The sequence below is a fragment of the Gymnoscopelus microlampas genome, assembly GCF_963454915.1.
Source record: "Gymnoscopelus microlampas genome assembly, chromosome: 22".
NCBI lineage: Eukaryota > Metazoa > Chordata > Actinopteri > Myctophiformes > Myctophidae > Gymnoscopelus > Gymnoscopelus microlampas.
Window position 1 is genome coordinate 9,144,117 of NC_139959.1, and position 24,926 is coordinate 9,169,042.

At 39.9% G+C, this 24,926-nt stretch overlaps 3 protein-coding genes across 3 annotated transcripts in view; 1 reads left to right on the forward strand and 2 right to left on the reverse strand.

Annotated features, from left to right (window-relative positions):
• The first annotated feature begins 3,548 nt into the window (after positions 1–3,548).
• On the forward strand, positions 3,549–7,693 carry tyms (thymidylate synthetase). Its single transcript, XM_084048574.1, has 7 exons — positions 3,549–3,864; positions 4,823–4,896; positions 5,262–5,436; positions 5,606–5,707; positions 6,077–6,252; positions 6,376–6,447; positions 7,031–7,693. The coding sequence occupies exons 1-7, from the start codon at positions 3,639–3,641 to the stop codon at positions 7,166–7,168; spliced, it is 963 nt and encodes a 320-aa protein (XP_083904700.1). The 5' UTR covers positions 3,549–3,638; the 3' UTR covers positions 7,169–7,693.
• A 220-nt stretch (positions 7,694–7,913) lies between these two features.
• Positions 7,914–18,632, reverse strand: enosf1 (enolase superfamily member 1). The gene is made up of 15 exons (XM_084048444.1): positions 18,483–18,632; positions 17,026–17,128; positions 16,081–16,196; positions 14,982–15,068; positions 14,109–14,135; positions 13,938–14,010; positions 13,380–13,418; positions 12,151–12,233; positions 11,924–12,046; positions 11,173–11,307; positions 10,756–10,797; positions 10,502–10,631; positions 9,015–9,114; positions 8,836–8,917; positions 7,914–8,480 (listed from the first exon to the last, which is right to left on the reverse strand). Exons 1-15 carry the CDS (start codon positions 18,561–18,563, stop codon positions 8,388–8,390), a joined length of 1,314 nt encoding a protein of 437 aa, XP_083904570.1. The 5' UTR covers positions 18,564–18,632; the 3' UTR covers positions 7,914–8,387.
• Positions 18,633–19,630: 998 nt separating this feature from the next.
• The window catches only part of LOC311038448 (tyrosine-protein kinase Yes), a 46,521-nt gene continuing 41,225 nt past the window's right edge, over positions 19,631–24,926 (reverse strand). Inside the window, exons 9-12 of the mRNA XM_084047978.1 lie at positions 24,469–24,545; positions 23,536–23,689; positions 22,802–22,933; positions 19,631–21,585 (exon numbers count right to left, since the gene is read on the reverse strand). Coding sequence (XP_083904104.1) covers positions 21,377–21,585; positions 22,802–22,933; positions 23,536–23,689; positions 24,469–24,545 — 572 coding nt within the window. The 3' untranslated portion in view covers positions 19,631–21,376. The remainder of the gene's footprint in view (positions 21,586–22,801; positions 22,934–23,535; positions 23,690–24,468; positions 24,546–24,926) is intronic.

Genomic DNA, 24,926 nt, shown 5'->3' on the forward strand with positions numbered 1-24,926 from the left:
GTTTAGACATAAAGTGAGATTTTTCTGCACAGGGCATTTAAAAAAAGAAAAGAAGAACATGTTTTGAAATATTGACTGATACAATAATTCATTAGGATATAACACAATAATATGTAGCCTATAAATTAATGGATGTTTTGTCTCACTTCTGTCATTAATTATCAAAGAAGTCACTTTCATTTTTTTTGCTGGGGTGTCTAAATTTAAATGCTTGCGATGTGGCGCCTCTGTGTGGCCAATAACAACATCACCAGCAGAATTTGTAAAGAAAATAACTAATTTAGAATAGGTTTCAAGATGTGTTTTTGTTTGGGTTTTAAAAAATTATATTTTGTTACATTGCACCATTTCTGTTGTGTTGTGAACTTGTAGAACACAGCCCTCCACAGTAGAATTAGACATACACAAATATTTTAACACTAATCAACATATAGTCTTAACACTCAAGCTGCACGAAGACTAACTGAAAAAAACTGAAAAACAAAACTGTAAAAAGTTCACGTGGGAGTAAGCGTACTGTAGGGAGTTGTGGCGTAGCATTACAGTCAGGGATTAATGGACTGTCTGCAGATTTATCTGTCTTCTAGTCAGAGTATAGGAACAGGCTGTGAGTTATGGGCCCCAAACCCACATCTTAATTTCCCTGGTTTGACAGGCAGCAATGACACACTGCAGCTTTCACTATCCTTAACTATCTCAGCTATCCAGGGAAGTAGTAGAACAGGGTCTTGAGGAAGCAGAGCAATGTTGCTGTGATTCAATAAAGACTTCATTTCAAGGGTGTGAGTGAGCCTTGTCTTGAATACACCTATGAGACTTTCTACACATCAACTCGTCGCAGAGGATTATCCTCACTCTCAATGAAGGATTGACTTGTAAAAAGTGTTGTTATGGAGCTTTTCCTGGAGCCATATGAAAGATTCTGACCACAGAAAGTAGTCTTTCATAAGTATCCCTGTATTTCATCAATTTTGGGGGTTTTGTGTTTGTGTTTTATATTGTTTTACATATTCATATTTTATGTGGGGGTGTTAAATATCTTTTTACGTGGAAGAGTTTATCAGAAAGTTGTCTTGCCTGTTGGAAGCTTATAATTTTCATATTTAAAATAGTTAAAAAAGAAACTGTAGACTCTAGTAAACCCTGTTTGATTATGTACTGGCCTTGACCTATTTAATGCACATATTGAGGGAGACAGTAACAATTAGCCTGCCTTCGGCTGTCAGGCCTGGCAGAGATGACAAAGACAACCAAGCTCAGAACCATGATATGGTATGGTATGATGCAATCTTCGAGTTGGAAAATGATCTTCGTCTCACATGGCATGACATACAACTACAATAATGCACGCAAGTATAAAAATAAACATAATATTATATATATATATATATATATATATATATATATACACATACACACACACACACACAGTATCATGAACCCCTTGAGTTCATCATCCCTATATTCAGTGCATAAAGGATGAGAATCATCACAAAGAATGCAGAAGTATTCTTTAGTCGCCAGTCGGCTGCATTGGAAAGTCAGCCTCCTTTACAAACAATAGAACATGGTCAAGGAAATGCAGAACTTTTTACCTTCTTGGCCTTCACAAACAGAGCTGAAGCCCAAGCGTCTCCCCAACACAGCAAGGTCCAAATTCCGGATTCTTCATGGCCATGGGTCTGTATCATGGACTTGATTCTGTGAATGACTTGAAATGTGCAGGCGGAATTGAGGGTCACACATTTTTGAGGGAACATAAGAGACTTTAAAAAAAAAGAATACATTTCTATCAAGAGTTACATCATCTGCTGCACAAAGTTGAGGTCATTCAACCTCTACTGGCCTTCTGCTGTTTGTTGTGGTGCTGATTGTTCTTGAATAATATTTTTCTCTCTCTGGTTTTGTGCTTAGGCTACATCTGTGTATCTACAAGGTCATAGAGTCATTTTCTGATTCAGGCCAGCCCCACAGCAGGCATCTAGGCCAGTGGTTTTCAATCGTTTTCTGCCCAAGGCACACCAATAGGCAAGTCAAAATAGCCAATCTACAGGCTTGCATGACATACCAATGCCTTGTGAGCTTGTAGACCCCCAGTTTGGGAACCACTGGACTGGAGTAGAGGACCTCGGGACCCTGATAGCACTAAGATACAACATATAGCTGAAATGACATTCCTTGCATTCTGACTGTAATACCTACCTTTCCTCTGAGAACAGTAGATTATTATATATCAATGACAGTATTTAACTGTCAGTATGTGTGTAACTAGGCCTGCTATTTAGATCTGTCTCGATTACAGCAAGTCACCTGCATTATATTATCACGTAGCCTATTCCAGTGGTGTAAAGTAACTACTACTGTACTCAAGTACTGTGCTTAAGTGCACTTTTGTGTCATTTTTACTTTACTGGAGTATTTCCAATTTTCTATACTTTTACTTCTACTCCACTACATCTCAGAGGCAAATATTGTAGCCTACTTTTAACGTCACTACATGGGAAAATGTTAGTTACTAGTTATTTTGTAGAATTTGATTATTATTACATGACATGCATTAATCACTTCAGCCCTATTTATACTTAGGCTATTTGAAAATAGCCGATCTACAAGCTCACAACGCATCGCAAAGTGAGCTTGTAGATCAGCTATTTTCAAAGCATTTTTATACAGTTGGAAACTTGTGAAATTGGACTTTCTGCATAATGAGAACTTTTACTTTCAGTACTTACTTTTACTTTTGTACTTTTACTCAAGTAAATTTAGAATTTGAAGACTTTTATTTCTACATTGTGGTATTGCTGTACTGTTACTGAAGTACAAAATGTGAGTAGGCCTACTTCTTCCACCACTGTACATCGCCTATATACATGTAATCCCTGTGTTTTCATTGAGTGATAATAGTGGGCGAAACATGTTTTAGTTTTTTTTGACAACTTTAAAGACTTCACCACAGAGGCGTGACTGAAAATGTGCGCGACTTTCCCTTATTGGCTGGATGTACGGGTCGCGAGATGTTCACAATACGGAAGTGTTGTCGAGCTGCTCATTGGCCGTTCGTGGTCATGTGACTATAGGAGGTGCGGCCACCGGCCAGTGTTGCCATGTCTGCCATTATAAGCGACTTTGGGCTTATCTTTCTGTTGCTTGTAAATATTGAAAGTTGCGGGTTGCTTATTTTGGCCTTGTTTCCCAATGTTGTTCAAACCAGGTTCTCAAACATTTTCATGTCAAGGACCCCCCTAATTTAATATATTCGTCTGTCCAGTGTCCACAGACCCCCATTTAAAAGTATTTTGTGACCCTGTACTACTTTTTACTGTATATGCCCCTGTACCATTGGTGTTAAAATGTTTAAAAAATATTCGAAATGTTTCACTTTTTTTGATCTACACGCTCTATTTTGATCTACAAGCTTGTAGATCTGCAGTTTTCAAATATCCGATAAATAGTTGCTTCTTTTGGGCTTGTTTTCATAGACCTAGTTGCTTATTTCTCTCGTAATATCTGGCAACACAAAAACCCGGGAATTCGTTCAAATCATTACACAAACTCATCTTGTGTTCGTTCGTGTTCGACTTGTTGCACATTCAGCCAAACTTTAACAAAGTGAATAGTTTCTGAGTTTAAGAGCAAAAATGCCTGCCACGTCAGAAATACACGCGGTGGATCAGCCAAAAGAAGATCTTAAAACAGAAGAGGGACGGAAGAACGTGGAAAGCAGTTCGTTCGGGTTGTTCTGTGATGAGAGAGGTTATCTGAAACAGATCGAGTACATTCTGCAACACGGACACAGCAAGGGAGACAGAACTGGAACAGGAGTAGTCTCTGTGTTCGGCTCTCAGGGGAGATACAGTCTCAGAGGTGTGTGAGAGAGAGAGAGAGGGCTTTCTTTGGGTTTGTTGTCATATATTCAGTGATGGAAGAAGTACATCGATTTTTACTTGAGTAAAAGTATCACTACCACAAACAATGTAGAAAGAAATACTACAAATTTACTCTAGTATAAAAGTTCCAAAGTATTGGCATCAAAATGTACCTAAAGAACCAAAAGTAGAAGTACTCATTATGCATGAAATGTCCCATGATTTCACAAGTTTTCAAATGTATAAAATGTATACATATTGTTTTGAAAATAGCAGATCTACAAGCTCACAATGTGTGCGGTGCAACATTGGTACTTGTACATCTGTTATTTTCAAATAGCCAAAGTATATTTGGACTGAAGTGGTTAATGTATGTTTTATAATAATAATCAAAATCTACAAAGTAACTAGTTACTAAAGTTTTTAAATAATTGTATTGAGTAAAAAGTACAAATGTGTACATAAGTACAGTATTCGAGTAAATGTACTTAGTTACTTTACACCACTGCACATATTTTGGGAAGCTTATTGTCATTAATGACAGCGACCCCGCGTCTAACAGTGTCCCAAATGTATAAATAAATAATTTGGAAAATGGTCTTAAGTAATGTAACGTACAAGAAGATGTGAACATGCACGGTACAACTTCTTGTGTATGCCAAAAATGACAGGATATACAGGTTTTGCAGCAATTTGTAGAAATATTAGGCCTTAATTGTCTAATTTTCAAGCATATTCTAATGGTGTGTACTTTACAATACTTAAGACCATTTTCCAAATATTTTATTTTTAACCATTTTGGGAAATAACTTAATAACCTCGATGTTAAATAATTTAACATCGAGGTGCCCACTTGTCTGTTCATGGTCACTTTCAACCTGGCGTCCCTATTTTGTCATTATAGGCAAACATTTTAGAAGATCTTGGAGATATTAACCCTAATGTAATCTTTACAGATCAGTTTCCCTTGCTGACGACTAAAAGAGTCTTTTGGAAAGGAATTCTAGAAGAGCTGCTGTGGTTTGTCAAGGTGAGTGGGGATATACAGTAAAACATTTTAAATGAATACTAATAATGTTACCGTTTCAAAGTTGATATAAAGCAATGGTTCTCAAAGTGGGGTCCGGGGGTTCCCCAGCTAAATGAAACTTAAGAATATAGCATCAAAATAAGGTTACCACTTTAACCCTATTTATGCTTCAGCCACTCCCATTTTTTGACTAAACTTGAAAGATTTGGATTCATGTTCTCTTCTCTTATGGTTCCCTGGTGGTCCGTGGCAAAATACATTATCATTATGGGGTGGTCCTTTAAATGAAAAAGATCCAGAGCCAGTGCTATACAGTATAAAGGGGTGACTGATATGCCATCATGGTACTTGGATGCGTTTCTCAGGGTTCAACAAATGCCAAGGAGCTGTCAGAAAAGGGGGTGAAGATTTGGGACGCCAACGGATCACGGCAGTTCCTGGACAAGAGTGGGTTCACGGACCGAGAGGAGGGAGACCTGGGACCGGTCTACGGGTTCCAATGGAGGCATTACGGCGCAGAGTACACAGACATGCATGCAGGTACAGTATGTCACACCCATGCCCGGTTTATTGATAGGAAATGCATGGACTATAGTTCAGTGAAGATATGTGAATATCAGCCATGTGACGTTATTGTTTGCAAAAAAAGAATTCAATGTTTCTAATGAATACAGTTGTTGAGTGCATAATCAATACCTCCTCTCTATAGATTACACAGGACAAGGCGTTGACCAGTTGCAGAAAGTCATTGACACAATTAAAACCAACCCAGAGGACAGGAGGATTATCATGTGTGCTTGGAACCCCAAAGGTAATAAATGGACACGGTTTAAAAGCAACAACAAAATATTTCTAATGGTTGATATTTTTGGTGTCGGGTGGAAACCTTGCATGTCCATAACCGTTTCTTTAGTATATAAAAAAGTAAAACAGAGAAAATAGCTGATCTCCAAGCTCACAAAATGTCACATCGCGACGCAAGCTTGTAGACATGCTATTTTCACTACTTTTGTGTGACACTCTTGTATGATTTACGAAACATCGTAAAAAAGTTTAAATATGTCTACTAAATGTTTAGGAATTTGTGCCCCCTAAAACATTTGGGGGTGCACCACTAGTATGTTAATGTTGACTTCAGTTGACCTGTTGTGTGTGTGTGTGTGTGTGTGTGTTGTTGCAGACCTGCCCCTCATGGCGCTGCCCCCCTGCCATGCCCTGTGCCAGTTCTACGTGTGTGATGGGGAGCTGTCGTGCCAGCTGTACCAGCGTTCAGGGGACATGGGTTTGGGAGTGCCCTTCAACATTGCCAGTTATGCCCTTCTAACCTACATGATCGCACACATCACAGGACTGAAGGTGAGGGAGGGCGTTTGTTTTGTTTACTGGAGAGAGGCTCTTCAGAGACTTATTAGAGAGTTATTTGTCATTAAATTGAGGTTTCCTTTTGTGTTTAAAAAGTTACATTCTATGTTCCTCCAGCCTGGTGATTTTGTGCACACCCTGGGAGACGCTCACGTCTACATCAACCACATTGAACCCCTCAAAACACAGGTACGTCAATAAGAGAAAATATTTATGGTTAAGCATTATGTTGACCAGAGATATCAATTTGCTCGTGGCCAGAGTCACTGGTGAGTCCCAATTAGATCTTTTAGAACAGGGGTCTTCGATGTTTTTCAGACCAAGGACCCCTTAGCTGAGAGAGAGATGAAGCAGGGACCCCACTGTATAAAAATGTGTTGCAGATTTAACTTTTTCATTGATTTTGTAAACGGCTTCATGGACAGCACCATCATGTGTAAATTAATGTTTTGTTAATGTGTATTTTCAGACATTTATCCACTTAAACCCTCAATACTCAAGTAAATTTGACCCTTTTTTCCTGTACATCAAATCTCTTTGCCGAAAATAGCAGATCTACAAGCTTGTAGATCTGCTATTTTCTGCAAATGTTACCACAGAATAGGGATGTTGGCAGACAAGTGGTAAATGTAAAAAAAACAAAAAAAACAAAACCACACATAGATTTGGCCCACACATCATAGGGAAATGCTATAGTACCTGCATGTTTCAGGTTTGATTGCTGAGTTGTGTCTGGATTTCTGTCTAAACTGTGTATCCTCCTCCTATGCAGCTCCAGAGGGAGATTCGCCCGTTCCCCAAACTGAAGATCCTCAGGAAGGTGGAGAACATAAACGATTTCTGCGCAGAAGACTTTGAGATCTGTGACTATAATCCCCATCCCACTATCAAAATGCAGATGGCTGTTTAAATCTTCAAAGATCAAATGACAGATTATACATTGATTCATTAGTCCTACTGTACCTCATACAGCAAGGGTTCCCAAACTTTTCGGGCCACGACTCCCCAAAATAACTAGGGACCCCCACCTTGACAAGCACTTGGAATTTTAGGCATTACATTTAGTTTGACTCGGTTCCAGATACATTTTGTGAAAATAGCCGAACTACAAGTTCACAACGCCTTGCAGTGCCTCTTTCTTACGTACTATTTGACAATTTGGTATTAAAAAGGTCTTAAAAGTCATTAAATTGGCACTTTAGAAATGTACAGATACCCTGGCCTGTATACACTGTATGTTGGTTTGTTTACCGTTTACTGTTACACATTAAGAACCGGTGAATAATATGAACATTTTGAACTCATGTTTAGCGGTAGATATAAAGTCTCGTAAAAATAACGTTTTTAGTAGAGACTACCCTTGATTTATGGCTGGAGATCTCTTTGGTAACTACACATGTATCCGTTTTAAATTAATGTTCATCTTGTTTAAACAGTTCATATCTAAATCTGTAAATAAATAATTTATAGAATGCTGTGTTATATGTTGTATAATTGATTGGAACTATCATTTCAGTATTTTATATAAGAAATGGTAAGTCCGCCTCGAAATTTGCTTAACCACTTTAAAACCTGGCGTCCCTATTTTGGGCATGTTATTAGGCAAATGACGATTGATTACTTTATTAGTAGTTTGCAAAAAAAAAGCACAGGAAAGTACAGTTCAATACAAGGTCTACAAGGTCTGCTAAGAGGCCCAAGTTTAAACCCAAGAAAGCTATGGCTTGTTTCCATTGGGGTCCAAGCATACAAGCATTGTGAGCTTGTAGATTATTAGAGCAAATTATATACTGCATATTTATTTTTTTATTCCATATTTTGCACAGCAAGGCACATTAGATGTTTCAGCCACAGGCCTTCATCAGTGTCTCACTGATCAGTTCACAAACCTATAATTTTCTTTAAAAAAAAAATAAGCTCACATCAAAAAAAGGTAATATTCCTTTAACGCAAAATTAAAATTGTAAGGAAATCTGACCAAACATTTGACAGTTTAAAGTTGTGTGGGAGTATTAAAGACGAGATAATCTACAATAGTGTATTACAATTTCACCCAGTGAAGTGCAGTGATCCGATTGCAGAATTAGTAAATTACCCCTCAGGTCATTTCAGCAGCATCCTCGATTCCCTCATTTGTCTAAGAGCTTCTTCCATGTCTCCCCATTCGGGTACTGGTGAGCTTGCACAGATGACTCAAACATCTCACAAGAATAGCCTGGATCCTGCCAACAGAAAGAACCACATCATGTAGCCAGACAGACCGCTGCCTGAAGCAATCCATTTAGAAGAACTCTGAACAAGTACTTTATAGATTCAAGTTTATTTGCACAATGAAGCAGTAGACGTAACAAAATGCAGAGTTTAATACATTTAGCAAAAAAATCTCAACATCTTAAGGGAAAGAATCTCCCCAAAATCAACAAAACCAGACAAAAAAAAAGAAAGCTACATTACAAAAAACATTAAACGAACATTTTTGAGTATTTAGAAGGGATTTGTAGAATCAGGCCTTAATGGGTTAAAAGTGAGTCTGAGATTTGGTCCTCAAGGTAGTCTATTACCAATGTGCTCTCTTACCTTGGGGGGCATGTAGTGGGCGTCGCGAATTACAACAGGACAGGTGAAATGCTCATGGAGGTGGTCAACATATTCACACATCCTAAAAGATAAGGATATATGTCCCATAATTATAATGTGGTTATCTGTGACGACGGCCAGCAGCTGAAACTGACAGCAAACACAAGCAATGTTCTCACCGGTTGTCAAGGTTTGCAGACACCGAAATATAGTCGAAAAGGATCAGGTGTTGAACAAGCTCACACAGACCAACTCCTCCAGCGTGGGGACACACGGGCACTGACAAAAGAAGTGAGAAACATTGTTTCAAAACTGATACGCTACTCACTATACGCTACGCCCTATTTTATATATATTTTTTTTTAAACCCCTTTTCTCCCCAATTTAATCGTTATGCCAATTGATTCCTCCCCACACACATTTGTGTTCTGTCACTGCTGTCACTGCTGTTGTTGCATCCTACTGACTCCTCACTGACAGGTGCCTCCCCGATCTGTAGGAATACGTGTAGTGACAAATATCACCCTCCCCGAACACGGTCCTATTGTGTTCGTATATAGACGCTCGCCAAAGCCAAATGCACGAAAGTGGTTAATTCTAATCTGTGTCCATTCATTGGAAATCTTGTCTTACGTTGCTGTGATGGACATGTCTGGGTAAACAACTGATATTAGTTATTGTGGCTAAAGATCCATTTTAAGTGTAGTGTTCATTTGCTACAGCATATGTTAACACATCGACTGCCTAGATCGAGTTAACTCGATATTACGTATCCAGCGCTCGACTGCCTAGATCGAGTTAACTCGATAATACGTATTTTCATTGGTTTCATCTGTGATCGCGCGGGTCTGTTTACTTTTCATCATCACTTTCGTTTTCCGCCTACGTCACACTCACCCGAAGCCGGATGTAAAAAAAAAAATTCGTTTCCGGGTCACATCGTTTTTCTCCGGTCATTTTCGTCCAGAATAGAGAAAACCCCTTTTTTGGACACGCTATAAAATACAAAGGGAAAGCTCCCCTTTTATTTTCTTTGGTCCGGGTGACGATCAGGCATCGTCGTCGTGTATCACATCGTATCACAAGCCGATCAGAGATTGTCGAAGACAATCACATCCGGTTCATGTTGTTTTGACTGTTTGAGCCTGGAGGGAGGGGGGGGGCGAGTCAGCGAGTCATCGAGGGTGTCATTTTGCTGCGCTCTGCTGGTCGATCGTCGTATGTGTTCAAAACCATGGCCTGAGAAACTTAAATGCATTTAAATAAGATAATAGAGAAAACAAAAAAACACGCAAATCGCTGGCAGCCAAGGGGGTAAATTTGGAATAAACTCTGGCAGTCAATGTGTTAAAACTAATTCAAACCTCTAGTGTGCTGCATTAAAAAACATTTAAGGGGGAAAAAGTGAAGCATAAAGCAGCTGTTGGACACTTGGGGCCCTATCTTGCACACCACCTTATCCCTTATGCCTACACGTTTTAGGCGTTTTGTACTATTTTGAAAAACATTTTAAAGTAGTGAAAATAGCTGATCTACATTGACACGCTGTGAGCTTGTAGATCGGCTATTTGAACTATATATTCTTTTAATTAAAAATAGTAAAAAATGACAAATACGTTTAGGCATAAGGGGTAAGGCCCACGCAAGATAGGGCCCCTGGTCTTACCCTGGAACTTGTGAGCCATCAGCAGCACAGCCAGGTTCTCGTTGACACTGCCCAGACGGCAGCTGTCTATTTGGACAAACTGCAGGGCTGACGCCTGAAGGAACTGCTTAAACATCACCCTGTTGTGACACTGGATGGGATGTTAACATTTAACTCATCATCACATAAGTCATTATTTATAATTATATGTATCACATGTTGACACGTTACGCTAGGAAGAAACATAAAGCTGTAGTAGTTTAATATCCACAGACCTGCTCCCCTGTAGCTACTCCAATCCCAAGTGGAGCCAGAGCCTGCAACAGAAAATAACAAAAGTCTAGGTTATATACATTCTTCAATGCAACGGTACCGCTTGCCAATTAAGTTATATTCAGTGACATTTATAATTTTATATTTTCAAAAATGTTTAAAAATAGTGGAAATGGAAATGGCTCAAGCATCAGGAGCTTGTTGATCTGCTATTTACACTATATTTTGAAATTGTTAGAAAATGTATGAATATTTTTCACTTGGAAACGATTATGACGATTATGCAAAATAATTGCGATGATGTCAAATAATTGCGATTAGACGATTATGTAATAATTGTGACAGGCCTAATTTAAAGGTGCTGAATATGATGGAATCAAATAACGAAGCGCTCGCTCTCCCTCCTCCTTTGTATTCACCTTGGAGATGGCAGCATGTCCCAGGATGTCATCCGGACAGGTAGGCTCCTCGATCCACAGAGGTTTGTACTCCGCCAGGCTGGTCGTCCAGCTAATAGCCTCCCCCACATCCCATCTCTGGTTGGCATCAATCATCTAGCACACAAAAAAAGGATATTGTTGCTGTCGGGCAGAAACCTCTTATCTCCATATTTTACCCTTTTGTGTTTTTTTTGCGTAAATTAACACCCTACTTGATCCTACTACAGCGTCACTCAAAAGTAGCAGATCCACAAGCTCCAAACGCGGCACGAAGCGACGCGTTTTGAGCATGTAGATCTGCTTCTTTTGAATTTGCCTAATGTGCGATTTGTGAAACATGAAAGGAGCCCCCACCCACACTAGCACTGATTCCTAAACAATTAACACAATATATGAAATGATGTTTTAGTAATATCGTTCGTGCTGTTCTACATACTGCCAACCAGGTGAAGAAATCACAGATGGAGGCTTAATCTTTGCTGAAATATCCGAGACTATTAAGATTTTATGGAAGATGCGTCTGAACATATTGCTAGTTTGACCACTTCAAATAATAACTTCTTCTTGAAATAATAACTTCTCGAAATAATAACCGAAAATAGCCTGTCTACTAGATCACAGATCGGCTATTTTCGCTGCACAACATGCTTCCATAGATGCTGGCTTCTATGGAATCCAAATAGACTGAAATCAGTCGTGGCCACTGAGAACTTGAATCCGTGAGACCTACCAAAGTGTTGGAGGGTCCAATCATCTGCCTTATCAAGCCGCACCTGCGCTTGTCGTCCTGTAGGTCTGCCCCGACCTTCACCTTGAACCTGGTCCAGCCGCTGGCGAGAGCATCTGTGCAAAGCTTCAGAAACAGACGGACCAGCGGTTAGAAGAGCTGCTGTTTTTAGATGTCACAACAAGTCAAAAGTGATGCCATGATATAGGATACAGTTGATGTCCTGGAACCTTTTTAAGCTGCTGGTCCGAGTATCCCAGCCAAGCACAGGATGTAGTGTAGGCAGGATAGCCCTCCTTCAGCATCTGGCCCTCTGGCAGGCAAAAACAAAACAGGCCACACAGATAATACATCTTGACTTACAATTTAGGCATTTAGCAGACGCTCTTAATCCAGAGCGATTTACAGTAAGTAAGGTAAACAAAAGGTAATACATCAAAGGCATAGAAATAGTAATGTAGGATCATAGGTAAACCAAGAACCTATCATCAGTCCAAACAGTATAATATCAAAACAAGAAATAAATATGACTTGACAGTCATATTATTAGCAGCTGCATTCTGTATTGTGTGTGTGTGTGTGTGTGTGTGTGTGTGTGTGTGTGTGTGTGTGTGTGTGTGTGTGTGTGTGTGTGTGTGTGTGTGTGTGTGTGTGTGTGTGTGTGATTGTTTTCATAGACCTGATTACTTGTTTTTCGGATTGCTTGTTTCTCTCGCCAAACCTGGCAACATTGCGTGACAGAATCTGCGACGCTAAACGCTCTAATGTTTTTTTATATAAGTGGTGGCAACATTTTTTGACACCACACGGGTCTTCCCAACAATAGCTAAGATTGAAGTCAGTGTGAACATGGCCAAATAATAACTTAATAGGTAAATTAGGTCTAATGAAGCACGCTAGCATTTAGGCTAACCCTCCTGCCTGAGGCTGCAATAAAACGTGCACTGTCTGTGAATGAGGGGAGCGCAGCGGAGCATCGTTACTGCGGGGGGCGGGCCGTCTCCCCATTCGTGTCGCCATTGGCTTAAAGGAGTGAAGGACAGCCAGGACAGCCGATGACACTTAAGTGTCACTCAGGTGTCGGACTAGTACCCTGTTTGTAGAGCAGCAGCTATACAATCTATAGGATGACAATTGAACCTGGCATCTGTCTACATAACATGCCGTCTAAATTACATTTTAAACTTTGCATTAGCCTGCAAGGTCGTCAAGGCTAGGGCTAAGGTGGAGTCTGAAGAGTCGATTGATCGCCGATTGTCGTTAACTGGTTTTCAGTTATTTCTGGGGGGGTGACTGAGTATAAATTAGGCTAAGTGCCATGTAACACAGCTGTCACGGACGTTAGGGCATACTGTGCAACCCCAAGCACTTGAGCTCAGTCTGTATTAATTTGTGAAGTGGCAGTTTTAGCTTCATCTGGGCCGTTAATGTGTCCCTGTAGTGTGCTCAGACTGCTTACCTCTCTGCTGTTTTCCTTCCTTTGCCTTCATTAGTATGTCTGAGAGAGAGAGAAAGAGCGTGTCTATTAGAACCCATTAAGACCTGGAACTGTGTCATTTTTAAATTTGAACTAAAAAGCATTATTTTACACTTTGGGCTATTCAAAAATAGCAGATCTACAAGCTCATAGCGAGTGCCGCGCTACGAGCTTGTAGATCTGCTATTTTTGAAAATTCGTGAAAATGTGTGCAAATCTTTGAATATATATATTTTTTTAAGCAAACATTTTTAACTCAAATCTTTGCTTCTGGGGGGTCCCTGGAACAAAATATTTTGATGGGGGTCCGCGGCCAAATACATATAATTTTGGAGGTCCTTGACATGAAAAAGATTGAGCACCACTGATATAGAAACATACGTTTTTCAGAAAACTGCTGAGATTTAGGAGACATGTAGAATCGGCTTCAGGTCTCAATGGGTTAGAACAAAATGTTCCTATGGTTGGTCTTTGTGTGTGACTCCATCTGCACCGTATATCGTGACCGTTTTTTTTTGTGCAACCAAACCACTGTCTTACCTAGAGCCTCCTGCTCTGTAAGGGCATCGGTGATATATCTGAAATCGATACAGGAGATGATCTGCTTCGGATCCTAAGACAGATATACCAGAATAATAGACCATTAAATATTTTCCTGTGATTATGATGCAAACAAAAAATAAGAAATTAATTGAATTCCTAGTGACTCACCATGTCAACCAACAGCTTCCACAGCGGCTGCAAGAAAAGTGATAATGGGTTATTATGAGTCACACTCTGTCATGCTAATGGCAGTGGTGGAAGAAGTACTCACATTATTTATTTAAGTAAAAGTATCAATACAACAATGTATAAATACTCTCCGTTACAAGTAAAAGTCTGGTATTCACAATGTAATTAGTGAAAGTACAAAAGAATTGGCATCAACATATACTTCAGTACCAAAAGTGTAAAGTACTCATTACACGGAATGTCGCATTTCACAAGTTTTCAAATATAAAAATAATTTGAAAATCTACAAGCTCACAACGCGTCGCGATGTGACTTGTTGTGAGCTTGTAGATCGGCTACTTTTAAATAGCCGGAGTATATATAACCATGTGTGTGTGTGTGTGTGTGTGTGTGTGTGTGTGTGTGTGTGTGTGTGTGTGTGTGTGTGTGTGTGTGTGTGTGTGTATATATATATATATATATATATATATATATATATATATATATATATATATATATATATATATATATATATATATATATATATATAGCTGACATTGTCAATGTATGTCTTTCGTAATAAAAAAATCTACAAAGTAACTAGTAACTTACATTTTTAAATAATTGTAGTGGAGTAAAAGTATATTTGCCTCTGAGATGTAGAGGAGTACGAAGTAAAATGTATTGAAAATTGTAAATACTCCAGTAAAGTAAAAAATACCTCGCATTTGTACTTAAGTGCAGTACTTGAGTAAATGTACTTAGTTACTTTCCACCACTGCTAATGGGCAGACACAAGGAGACACTCATAATGCCAGAGTCCTCCATTTTACCATTTAGAGTCGAGACCAATGTTTAAATGTGGTGTCTGACCTTGCCTTCTGTCCTTGCCCACAGGTCCCACACGGCATTGAGAACTGCAGCGGTGGCGAGGTGGATAACTCCTTTCTCTGGACCGATCTGTATTACAGAAGAAGGCAGAAAATGTCACCTTCACACACACACCGTCACTCCTCGGCCCAAAGCTTTCAACGAAGGGACCAATTAAGGTTTGTTGTGTCAGTTATGATTGATGATGTGTGTGTCACAGTCACTGTGTGTGTGTGTGTGTGTGTGTGTGTGTGTGTGTGTGTGTGTGTGTGTGTGTGTGTGTGTGTGTGTGTGTGTGTGTGTGTGTGTGTGTGTGTGTGTGGCAGTCGATCTATTTGGGGGAGAAGGTGCTTCCTGTACCCATATTTTTTTTCCAGTGTTGGTAATATGGCAGACGGAAGTGTATGACCTATGTTGACTGTGAATACGTTCATGTGTGTTGTTTACATTCTGAACTGATTTGGATTCATGCGCTGAGACCATACAGTAGACTGTATAAATGAAGGCTGAGACACATGTAATTTTGAGTATGTAGGACATCAGAAGCTACTGAAAAATATTTGGGCCCTTGTAATGTATTTTATAAATGTGGTCTCAAATAAAGAAATTAAAATATGTGTGTGTGTAATGTGTATATACAGTAACATAACCTGGAATCATAGATGTATCAAGGACTCTGATATCTAAGACACTTTTAGGGTATGGTTGTTGTACAAATTGCACTGTGAACACTGTCACTTTTCCTTCGCATTGCACTGATTGAAATGGACATTTCATTTAATTGGCATTGCACTGATCGTAATGGACACTTTATTTGTTTTGGGGCGGGATACGGTGAGGACACTGTAACCTTGCGTTGTTGTTTTTCTGCATAGTTGTATAGGTATACACTATTGTATAATGTTGTTCTGTATTGACGGAGCTTCTTATTGTTTTTCTTGCTTTCGTATTGCCGTATACGACAGTACTTTCCTTACTCTGTACCTGTAACTCTGCAACTCTTAACTGCTGTGTTGCCTCTGGGCGACTGAAATTCCCCTGCTGGGTCAATAAAAGGTGTCTGTCTATCTAACTATGCATGTGTGCGTGCGTGCTCACTGACCCATCTCATCTGTCCATCACTGGTCAGGATGCGGTAGAATCCACGGAAGTCTCTGGTAATGTCCTCTAAGGATTTCCCCACAACCAGGTCTGACAGGGCCTCCACAGCACACACAACTAGAACACATGTGGGTTTAATCATGCTAGACGATTGACAGGACTGTGACCGCCCATCCGCCTTTACTAAGCTCATCCAGACCATCTACTCAAATATCTGTAGGATTAATTATATTATATTTTGATGCAGCAGCAGCAGCAACATTTTGGTAAAAATCCAGGTTCAAATTATTGTCCTTGTGTTAACACATATTACCACAAGATGGCACTAGAGATGATTCAAAACTGTAAACATACATTTTAAGTATTTACCAACTCAGAGCCTTGTAACTGACTCAACAGGTTTTGTAGTCCAGAGAGCATTTACTCAAGTACTGTACTTGAGCACAATTTTGAGGTATTTTTACTTTACAAGAGTACTTCCAATTTTCAGTACTTTTACTCCACTACATCTCAGAGGCGAATATTGTACTTTTACTCCACTACAATTATTAGAAAACTTTAGCTACTAGTTACTTTGTAGATTTTGATTATTATTACTAAACATACATTAACCATTTCAGCTCTGAATATATTTTGGCCATTTGAAAATAGCAGATCTACAAAATCACAATGCATCGCATTGTGAGCTTGTAGATCTGCTATTTTCAAAAGATTTGTATACATTTGAAAACTTGTGGAATGTGACATTCTGCATAATGAATCTTTTTACTACTTTTGTACTTTTACTCAAGTAGATATTGAATTCCGGACTCTTACATGTAACAGAGTACTTCTACATTGCAGTATTGATACTTTTAATTAAGTAAAAAAAAAAAAAGAAAACCACTGAACACCATGACCTTGATGATTACAAATAAATAATAATATATCTGAGCATATATCTTACCAATCTCTGTGCCTCTCCCCACAGTAAAGGTCAGACCATAGCCTTTCAGCCCCTTATCGGTGTCAATAACCACATATGCGGCTGAATAGTCCGGATCAGTGTGCTGCAAATTAATGTGAAAGGTTACAACTTGTCAAAACTGGATGGTCCAGTTTGTGAGTTCCAGTGGTGTTAAGTAACTACGTACATTTACTTAAGTATTGTACTTAAGTACAATTTTGAGTTATTTTTTACTTTAGTGGAGTATTTCCAATTTTCAGTAATTTTACTTCTACTCCACTACATCTCAGAGGCAAATATTATACTTGCATTCCACTACAAGTATTTGAAAACTTTAGTTACTTTATGGATTTTGATTATTACAAACATACATTAACCACTTCAGCCAAATAAAAAAACAAACAAAACAAAATAGCAGATATTGTGAGCTTATCTGCAATCTGCTATTTTCAAATTATTTTTTATACATTTGAAAACTTGTGAAATGGGACAGTCTGCAGAGTGAATACTTTCTGCTTGTATTACTTTAAGTACATTTTGATACCAATACTTTCATTCAATATAGAAGCCATTTCACTGTTTTTGTTTATTCTGATTATTATTATTATCATGATTGCTGTTGTTATTATTTGGCATTATTAGCTGCATTAGTGGTTTTATTAGATTATGTGTGGGCACCAAGGGTACGGTCTAGTACAGTGGTTCTCAACCAGTGGTCCGGGGACCACCAGTGGTCCTTGAGGGAGTTCCAGGGGGTCCCCAGCTAAATGATGGATAGGAACCAAATGGACCCTTATGGGTCTGTAACTCTGAGTGTACAGATGGAACCAAATGGACCCCTTAGGGTCCATTTGGTTCCATCTGTACACTCAGAGTTAAATTAACATTGATTTTATAATATAAATTGGGGTCCCAGAGGTCTGTAGCCCTATGCATGTCAAACTGTGGGTCCTTAAAATTAAAATGGTTGAGAATCACTGCTAGAGCGGTAAAAAAAAATCTTCTCTTATCTAGTATGAGCGAATAGGGGAAGGGGATCAACGTCACGTGGTGTCTTTGTTTGGCCCGGAGAAGCGTCAGCTGTCCCGAATCCGCGGGTCAAACAAAGGTGCTTATTGGTCAAAAGCCCGGATATTGGTCTCAAAGAATAAAGTCATGCGACTCCTCTCCTTAAGTCAAAGCCTACCCCCGAACTGTACATATTTTCTTTTTCTATTTCTACCCGTTTTGGATGTTTTTGCATAGTAGTGTATATTTGTCTGTCAATACATTTTGCGATGAATTGAGTACAAAAGGACCCCAATGGAAACAAGCCATAGTGCTTTCTTGGGTTTAAAATCCTCTTAACAGACCTGGTATTGAACTGTACTTCCCTGGCTGTGCCTGTCTTTGCAAACTGTTAATAAAGTATTCAATCAATGTCATAATAAGCCTGAGAGAAGAACATAAATGCTTACCATTGCGTCTGAACCATGTTGCTCCAAAGACGTTGGGAATCTCACGTCTCTGACACTTAATTTAGTGATTGTATGGATCATATTTGATTTGAACCTGCAGGATCAACTCGGTTCAGTTCATAGAGTTAAAAGGGTTGAGTGGTCAGTGTCAGCGAGTGGGAAACAGGAAGAGTAACCTAAAACAGCGTTCCTTGATCCCGCCCAGAGCCATATAAGGAGGCTCTGATCCCGCCCAGACAGTGCCCAGAGCTCTATGGCCCAGAGCCATGTAAGGAACCTGTGATTGGTTAAAAGGGTTGTTTTCATTAAGTACGTGCAGTGGTGGAAAGTAACTAAGTACATTTACTCAAGTACTGTCTGTACTTATGGACATTTTTTGGAAATAGCAGATCTACAAGCTCACAATGCGTGAGCTTGTGGATCTGCTATTTTCCAAAAAAATATATACAATTTATAAAATTGAAAACTTGTTCATAATGACTAATGAGTACTTTCTACTTTTGGTACTTAAAGTACATTTTGATACCAAAACTTTTGCACTTTTAATAAAAAATGTGAATACCAGACTTTTTCTTGTAACTGAGTATTGTAGTATAGATACTTTTTACTTAAGTAAAATGGAGTACTTTTTCCACCACTGTGTACGTGACAATATTACATAATGGTATTCTGAAAGATCAATGCCACAATATGAAATCAGATTTTTTTTCTTCTATTTTATTTTACAAATCCCTCAGTATCTATCAAGCCATATTTCCCCAACAAACGTAACATGAAGCCTAGCCATATTATGCGTCATTATGATATAAAATGAGGATTTTACAACTTTGTACAAAGCCCTTCACCTTATCTTGTGTTATGTACTTTAATTTATAATACTGCTCTGATGAGAACACACAAAAAGAGAAAGTCACGGGGGGTCCTTGCAATATTACTGATATGACTCTAAGTGTACAAATGGATCCAAATGGTCCCATAAGGGTCCATTTGGTTCCATTCGTTACAGTCCTTGGGGGGTCCCCACCAAAATGTGTTAATACAATACAGCATTGCAATCATTTTAACCACTTCAATTATAAATAGCAGATCTACTACTATTTTTGTTTGGAAGATTTTGAATAACCCCCCCCCCCCCCCCCCCCCAAGAGGCTACAGCGCAAGGAACATGAGTTCTATCACTGTTTAACTTGGGTTTATATGCTGCATCACAAGCCAAATTGAGCCTCATTTTATTTCTCTGTAGTGATGATCACAAGGGAAGTTATGTAAGTTTGATAGTCGCAGACAGACAGCATTATGGTTGACAAAAAACAAACAAAGGCTTATTAGTGTTGCAGAGTTGACTGGGAAATGATGATCAGAAGGACGTCATAATAAATCTTCAAATGAACCCATGAAAAAAACATGTTCATTTATATATATAGCCTATACATTTACAGTAATGTAAGATTTAGAAAATTCCAACAAATGCATTGTAAAAAAAAGTGAACAAGGTGTTGCACGAGTCCATGTCACAGTCGAAATGCAAGTTGCCCAAGTTACATATTTTTTAAAAGAAGAAAAGAAAAGGTCCATTTAAACTTGTGAAATGCAATGAAAGACATCCTTTGGGATTTGCTCGAAAATACATCAGTGTAAAATTGATTGTGACGATAACCATCACCAGCTCTGTGTTCTACAGCCACTGAGGGCTCTTCTTCCTATCACATAGACAAAATAAAATCTCACGAAATGTTTGTATGACCAAGTCCTAATGTGCGATTTGTGAAACCGTATGAAAAGGAGCCCCTCACACTAGCGCTGATTCCTAAACAATTAACACAATACGTAACATTATGTTTCAGTAATGTTGTTCTTTCTACATACTGCCAACAGGGTGAAGAAGTCAGACTGCGGCTTTAACCTTTGCTTTTATACAAAAGTATGAAATATCCGACACCATTATGATTTTGTGGAAAATGCTTCTGAACAATAGATGGCTGTTTTCGCTGCACAACATGCTTCCACGGAACTTGACAGAAGACATGCTGGCTTCTATGGAACTCAAATGACTGAAATCAGTCGTGGCGACTGAGAACTTTAATCCATGCTATCAGTATTTCATTACAATCCCCCTTATTGCTCACTATGCATCATTTACCAATCTATTAGAAATCTACTGTTTTTTGTTGCAAATAGACCTCCCAAACTGGACCAAATTGGAACAACAAAAGAAGATTTGGGGAACTACTTTGCAACAGAATTAGGTCATTTAGGCCTTATTACAACATAATTTACAGCAACATATTACGGTGAAAATCCCAGGAGTTCCATAGTAGTGGTGAAATGTACCACTTCTCACATTCTCTATGCATTCATGATCACAATTACTTACATTTCTTTAACTGGTTCTGATCATGATATGTTTTTTTTTACATTAACAAACACATGATCGCTAAAATGAAACGAGTAACAGACACATTCAAACCGCTACACGACCTGTTGTACCTTAAATGAAAGCAAAATCAATATAAAGTTTAAACGTGTTGGAATCATAATAAAAAATAAAAAGATAAAATAGTGGTTTTGTGCAATTTATTGGCTAGCGTCCAGTTCGGCTTTCTACACCAGTGGTTCTCAAAACTTTTTTTAATTTCAAGGACACCCAAAACTCTGAGAGTGTAGAGTTACAAACCTGTAAGGGTCCATTTGGAACCCCCTCAAGGAACCTTGGGGGGTCCCCTTGACCCCACTTTGAGAACCACTGTTCTGGAGCAAATCATTCCTCGCTCTTTTAACCACCACCTCCCACCCCACCACCTGCAGTCTGTGAGTGAGTGAGTGAGTCTGTGCCTTGGGTGGAGAGAAGATGTCCAGAAGGCAAGCCTGTGCCACACTGTGAACCGGGTCCACAACTATAGGTTGTCACCAGGCTGGTACTGGGGCTCTGTGGCCGTGAAATAGTCCTCCAGGAAGGACTGGATGTACTCGAACGTGGGCCTCTCGTCCGGCTCCTTCTTCCAGCACAGCTTCATCATCTCGTGCAGGGACTCGGGACAGCCCTGGGGGCAAGGCATGCGGTACCCTCGCTCCACCTGCTCCAGTACCTCTCTGTTCACCATGCCTACAGGAGAGAGAGAGAGAGAGAGAGCATATTACTGGTGCAGGCAATCACATTTGGCTCAGGATTTGAATCCTGAAAAGTAACAGTTTTGGACCCGACTGCGACGATTTGCTGATGACCATGTGAAGTACACAGAGTTTGTGATGATCATAAAGGCCCATATGTAACCTCAGCACTCCTTAGCGTTACTCAGTGATTCGGTCACAGCTGTTCCTCCTGGTAATGGAACCTTTTCACAGCAGCCATTCTGACAGGTAAATGTAGCTGAAATATTAATAACTTTAACGGCAGGTGTGTTTCATTTAGTTTTTTTTTACAGTTTTGCCAGCATGAAATTATAACTCTACAGGACCGGTTCATGCTGCCTGGCACCCAGCCACATCTAAATGAAACACACCCACACAGTGTTATTACCTTCAGCTGTGTTTACCTTTCAGAATGGGAGCTTTGAAAAGGAGTCTTTTTCCTCTGGTAATGCGGATGGCATTCTTATCCCGTCAGAAAGCACAGCTTGAATTGCTGGAGTAATAGGTGGGTAGTATTCGAATTACAGGACGCCCTTGAGGTAAAACTAATCCCATCAGAGGAGGATTCATGACAATCTAAGGGGCTTAATTAAATGATTTTTAAATCAAGATGATGCATCAAAAACCTAACAAGAAATGTTTTCATACGCATCCCATTCCCAATCCCCTCCCACTAAATCATAATACACAAAGATGTGCTGTCTGAAGGTCAGTGTGTTAGAGCCCCCCCCCCCCACACCACCGCCACCACCACACACAAACCCCTAGTCTGATAGGGGCGCAGACGCGCACACGCACACACACACGCACACGCACACACACACACACACACACACACACACACACACACACACACACACACACACACACACACACAACCCCTATCAGTCTGACAGATGGTTATAAACAAGAGTGGTGTTCAATCTCCAAATCAACCTCCACCAGATGGCCTCATCTAATCTGTGTGTGTGTGTGTGTGTGTGTGTGTGTGTGTGTGTCTGTGCACAAGTGGTTCACAAGCACAAGCATCACAGACAGTGTCACACAGCTTCATACTACACATTAACAAGCACTGCAGAGCCTACGTGCACCGACACAATGAGTTGTTCACTCTCAGTATGAATCGACACCCTCTGACTGCAGATATCTTGACTGTGCAGCTGCGTGTGTGTGTGTAATTATCCTCTTACCTGGATAGGGCACCCTCCCTTTGGTGACGAGCTCAGTGAGCAGAATGCCAAAAGACCACACGTCTGACTTGATTGTGAATCGGCCATACAGAGCAGCCTCCGGGGCGGTCCACTTTATGGGGAACTTGGCTCCTGCATTCCACAGTGAGAGATTAAAGAGCAGGGGTCAGACACCAGGTGGGAGAGGAGAGGAGAGGAGAGGAGAGGAGAGGCATCTCGTGTTGGTTTGGGGAAAAAAGGGACGTGTCCTTGTGCTTCTCACCCTGACATTGGTCTGTGCTACTCTGCCTGTAGCCTGGGCTCAATACCATTTTGATCCGGTGTGGAGCAGAAATAACTTTACGTCATCAGGCAGCCGGAACCCACGACCGGAACCTCCGGCGCTGTGCACCTCCAAAATGATTCCCCTAGTTTAACATGTTTCGTTTGGTATAATCGTTTCGTTTGGTATATCCATCTTCTATTCTAACTCGTAGCACGATTAGCATTGATTCTAACTAATTGATTCGCATTGTGTGGGGAACAAAAACAATGCGACGCCAACCGGGATGCACCACCGGAACACAATGTTTTTTTTTCCTCCTTTTTTCTAAACCGGATCACACAGCTCAGTTTTAGAACGAATACCAGGCTTTCCTCCGTGGTGGAAAGCCTGGTGACGCGAGGTTACTCTGCCTGCGACTCAGAATAGCCCTGTTCTCCTGTCTGTCTGTCTGTCTCCGTGTTGAACCCACCTTGTCTGGCTGTGTACTCGTTGTCCTCTATCAGCCTGGCCAGGCCAAAGTCAGCGATCTTGCACACCAAGTTGTCGGCCACAAGGATATTGGCGGCTCTCAGGTCCCTGTGGATGTAGTTCATCCTTTCGATGAAAGCCATACCGTCAGCAATCTGGACAACAAAAAAAAACAAATAGATCAGACATTTTGACAACGTCTCATCCCAGCACTGCTTGAAAATCCACCTTGGAAGGTCAAGCCCCCCCCCTGTCTGTCTGTCGTGTATAAATAGGAGCGGAATGGAAACTGGTGATGAAAGAAGAGGAATCAAAGACCCCTCTAGTTAAACAGACGGCAAGTTTCCACAGAAATTGTCATTCTTTTTTTTTATTAAAAACTTCTTCAACTGCTTAAAATAGGATTCTAAACATAGAGACCATTGGGGGGTCCTTGACATGAAGTAGTTTGAGCACAACTGATAGTTTTTCAGAAAACTGTTAGGATTTTGAAAACATTTGTAGAATCAGCCGCAGGTCTTAATGGGTTAATGGATCCACAACACAAAGCAGGAATAAGGTAGATCGTCGGGCGGAAACCTTGTATGTCTGAAACGTTACTTTTCAGGAAATGTTAAAATGAACCTTTGTTCCAAAGGATCGAATGTAGTAATTAATAAGCCACACGCTCATGTAGAAAACCCAGAGACAGACTTAATCACTTTCTACTTGGTGTCCCAATTTAATTTGGGGCATGTCATTATAGGTGAACATTTTCAAAATGTTTTGAGCTTGTAGATCTAGAGCTATTTTCGCTACATTGCGCAACACTGTCATATAACGAAGTATAACATAGGGCATGAAAAAGAGCAAGGAAAAAAAAACAAGTTTAAATTTTGAGATACAAGGTTTCTGCCTGACACCGACGACGATATGCACTTCTTGTTCAGCTCACCTGTGCAGCCATGTCCACCAGCAAGGGAAGCTTCAGGAATTTACCATCACCCTCTTTGATGAAGTCCAGTAAACTTCCTATAAAAACAGCATCATCAGCATCATGTCAGAAATGCAGAGAAGTATCATGATATAGGAGCGATGGTCCTGTGATATCTATGGCCTGGCATACCAACACACTGCTACAAAATGCTGCAGCAAAATGCTAAACAGTTCATGCCACTCAAGCACTCAGGCCTTTGGTATAATGAGCGGTATTAAATTAAACATTGAATAAAGATTGGTTGTGAATGTGAACGCTATAATGAGCAGCAGTATTAAATTAAACATTGAGTGAAGATTGGTTGTGAATGTGAATGCGGTCCATAATGACATCTGGTGATTTTCTTTCACTCTCAGTGACCAGAGGGAGGGAGGGAGAGTCTGAAGGTGCCTTGTTCTCTGACCCTTGCATCAAGA